Source organism: Equus caballus, chromosome 7, assembly GCF_041296265.1.
Source record: "Equus caballus isolate H_3958 breed thoroughbred chromosome 7, TB-T2T, whole genome shotgun sequence".
Taxonomy (NCBI): domain Eukaryota; kingdom Metazoa; phylum Chordata; class Mammalia; order Perissodactyla; family Equidae; genus Equus; species Equus caballus.
The window spans coordinates 31,880,163-31,883,746 of NC_091690.1; the positions used below are offsets into that span (position 1 = coordinate 31,880,163).

General features: G+C 40.3%; 1 protein-coding gene across 1 annotated transcript; it reads right to left on the reverse strand.

Annotated features, from left to right (window-relative positions):
• Positions 1-1,667: 1,667 nt before the first annotated feature.
• On the reverse strand, positions 1,668-2,699 carry OR10G9L (olfactory receptor family 10 subfamily G member 9L). Its single transcript, XM_001501724.3, has one exon. The coding sequence runs from the start codon at positions 2,697-2,699 to the stop codon at positions 1,668-1,670; it is 1,032 nt and encodes a 343-aa protein (XP_001501774.3).
• Positions 2,700-3,584: the final 885 nt, after the last annotated feature.

Sequence of the window (3,584 nt, forward strand, 5' to 3'; positions counted from 1 at the left end):
AATGATTACATTTTCAATAATGGTGTTAATTATGACAGTATCACTATCAGTGATTTAAAGAAAGCTGCATTCATGCATCTTCAAAAATACTATGCCAATGACTAGGTAGTCATTGAAATAAATTGTAAAGAGAATGATTCTGAGAATCAGGCTATCTGGCTGGTGGCCTCAGCTTTAAATTTTAAAACTTTAATTAAAAATTTATTGAGGAAGAGTGGAAAAGATGTTAGCTCAGGGCTAATCTTCCTCAAGCAAAAAAAAAGAAAGAGGAAGATTGGCAATGGATTTTAGCTCAGAGAGAATTTTCCTCGCCAAAAAAGAGAATATATTATGAATCAATATGACTCAAAGCACTTTTATTTCTATTAACTCATTAAACTCTCATAAGAAGGTTTTGAGAGCAGGTCTTTCACTGATATAAAATTGGGATAATGTCCATAAAATTACTTCTAAACTTATTTGGCCAATATTTGTTTTTGTGTGCATGTAATTGCAGCATTCATCCATTACACAAAAACGGCTACAGTGTGGACTACGTAGCTATTCATTAGGTTCTATTAGGGTGTTTTGTCTTTACTAAGTCTTATTTTTCTAATTTGTAAGAGAACAATTTTGAAATCTCATGATAACTAACTAATTAGTTACATTGTCATTTTTCTATTTTCTAAATAGGGACACCATTGGCCCCAGCCTGCAATGGGGGGTGTCTCTATCTCAGAGGAGATTATAGTTTGGTGTGGTTGAATTTCCAAGACTCTAAGATGGAGGGAGAAGGAGCTATCTGGGCAGCATGACCAGCTACCACCATATGTAGTAAAAGGATCTAGTATAGAATGGTTCTGTGGTAAACATGGGCATCTGGCAGGTAGCACAGGAATTCAAGGTCAGAATATGTGATCGAAACTTCCCGTTACCTTTGTCTTGATTTGACCCACCAAACCAGGGAAATTGCAGGGCTCTTATAAGGTGGTGATTATTCCCAGTTAGTGAAAGAAACATGTCAGTGCCACAGCTTATCCTGGCAGACCTACATACAGAGATAGCAAACTGTTCAGAAGTTTAGAACTCTTTCAATGTGGGAGTAATTAACAGGGTCAAGATGTATTGAGAAAGAGGGGTTGTCATCTTGAAACTCACACATACTCACGCACAGATACACACACACACATGAAGTCACTAAAAGGATTGAAAGGGCAGTTGAACAGCTGCAGCCGCTAGTAAATGACCTCTGATGTTTGTTGCTATACTTGAACAGTATCCTCATGATTATAAACTCCCAAGTTGTGTTATAAGACGTAACAAGAAAAGGCATATTATCAACTTAGGTATATGAATAACTCAATCCTTATCTGAGACCCAATCAGAATATTAATTTAAAAAGGTAGAAACAATGTTTTATGTCAATTATGTGCAAAAAAACCTGTAAAAAAGGTCAAATAAATCTATCAGAGAAATGAGTTGATAGATCAAAATTTAAGCATGTTCACTGTAAAAAAAAAAAATTGTGATTTTTTTAAACTCTTCAGAAAAAGCTGTGAAACAAATATTCCTGAGTAGGTAGTTTTGGATACGCTTCACATTGAGAATGATACATGAAATAAATTACTTGTGGATGATTAAACTACATTGCCAGTTTTTTTAAGACTGCACATATCTACATCAAATGTTTATTTACTCTGAGAATATGTTACTTTGTCTTTCAGCTTCAACAGAGCTTTCTTCACTTCTTTGTTCCTCAGGGTGTACACCACAGGGTTTAGAAGGGGTGTCAGCACAGTGTAGAAAATGGTCACAACTCCATCCACAGCATTCTTGGAGCCTGGCCTCAGGTAAATGAAAACACCAGGGCCAAAGAAACAAAGGACAACAATGCAGTGGGAGGTGCAGGTCTGAAAGGCTCTGTGTCTCCCTTCTGAGGTGCGGATCTTAAAGATGGAACAGACAATGGACACATACGACAGCACTATCAGGAGAAAGCAGCTGGAGGCCACTACCCCGATATTGAAAAAGATCACCATCTCAATGGCAGAAGTGTCTGCACAGGCAAGTTTGAGGATGGCTGGTGCATCACAAATGTAATGCTGGATCTGTTGGGGCCCACAGTAGGGCAAACGGAACGTCAGTATGGTCTGGACAGCAGAGTGCAGAGAACGGGTTAGCCACGTGGTTGTGGCCAGCAGGGCACACATTCTCCCACTCATCATGCTGCTGTACCTGAGTGGGTAACTGATGGCCAGGTAGCGGTCATAGGACATGACTGTGTAGAGGAAACACTCGGTGATCCCCAGGAAGTGGAAGGAGTAGAGCTGGGCCATACAGCTGTGGAAGGAGATAGTCTTGCCGCCTGGGGAGACCAAGGTCATCAGCATTTTGGGCACAGTGACTGTGGAGAACCACATGTCAATGAAGGACAGATTGGCCAGGAAGTAGTACATGGGGGTGTGGAGGTGGGAATCCATACTGATCACCAGTAGGATGAGGAGGTTCCCCACCACGGTGAGTAAGTAAATCACCAAGAAGATTCCAAAGAGAGGGGTGTCCAGTGCAGGTGCATGGGGAAAGCCCATGAGGATGAATGTTGTCATGAGGCTCACGTTTGTCGTTTCTCCACACTTTTGGTACCTCTCCCTGTGGGAATATAAAGAACATTCAGGATTTATGTAAAAAGGGAGAACCCATTCTCTGCGTAGCAACTGCATCATCCATGGCAGATAATTCTGGAGTTATGCTCAACTTTGCTTACTGCAAAGCTTCTTTTATAAAGGTGATGGCATGATTTCATCATCTGCCTCTCTCTATGTCTCATATACACACACAAAATAGAGGCAAACACAGATATATGCAAAAAGAAGTAGGAGAAATCCATGGCATTAATTTCTACTGATTTCTACTGATACCATAAATTACTTTACATTTAGCAGCGTAAAGCAATTCAATTTTACTATCGCGCAATCTTTTCAGTCAGGTCAGTTGGGTCCTTTGCTCAGTCTCTTCAAGATAAAATCAAGGTCTCAGGTGGGTCTGTAATCTCATCTGAGGCTCAGAATCCTCTTCCAAGTTTATTAAGGCTTTTGGCAAAATACATTTCCTTGCAGCTTTAGGACTCAAGTCCCTGTTTTCTTGGTGGCTGTTGCCAGGGAGCATCTGAAGTCACCCTTATGTCCTAAACACCTGACCATCTGGCAACATTGCAGCTTCCTTCTTCCAAGCCAGCAGGAGAATCTCTCTCCAGTTTGCTGGGCAAAAAGGAAATGCAACGTAATGTAAGTGAGAGAGTCATATCCCACCATATTCACAGGTCCCACCTTCACTCTAAGGGAGGCTATTTAACAAGGAGCATACACCAGGGGGAAGGAATCTTGGGAACTCTTTTAAACTCTGTTTTCTCTCCAAAAGTTATTGGGAAATGTAAAGAATCAAGAATTTAATTGTTGCTAGCAGTGAGCATTTCAAAAGTCTACAGTAAGCCTAAATCTTTCTCTTGTGTCCTCATATACAATTTGGCAGTAATAACATCTACCTAACTAAGAAGTTGTAAATATTAAGTGAGATACTGCAGGTAAAGTACTTAATACAGTGCCTGA

Coding starts and splice junctions, on each gene's coding strand:
- OR10G9L (XM_001501724.3), bottom strand. CDS start 2,699: ATGCAGTTGCTACGCAGAGAATGGGTTCTCCCTTTTTACATAAATCCT.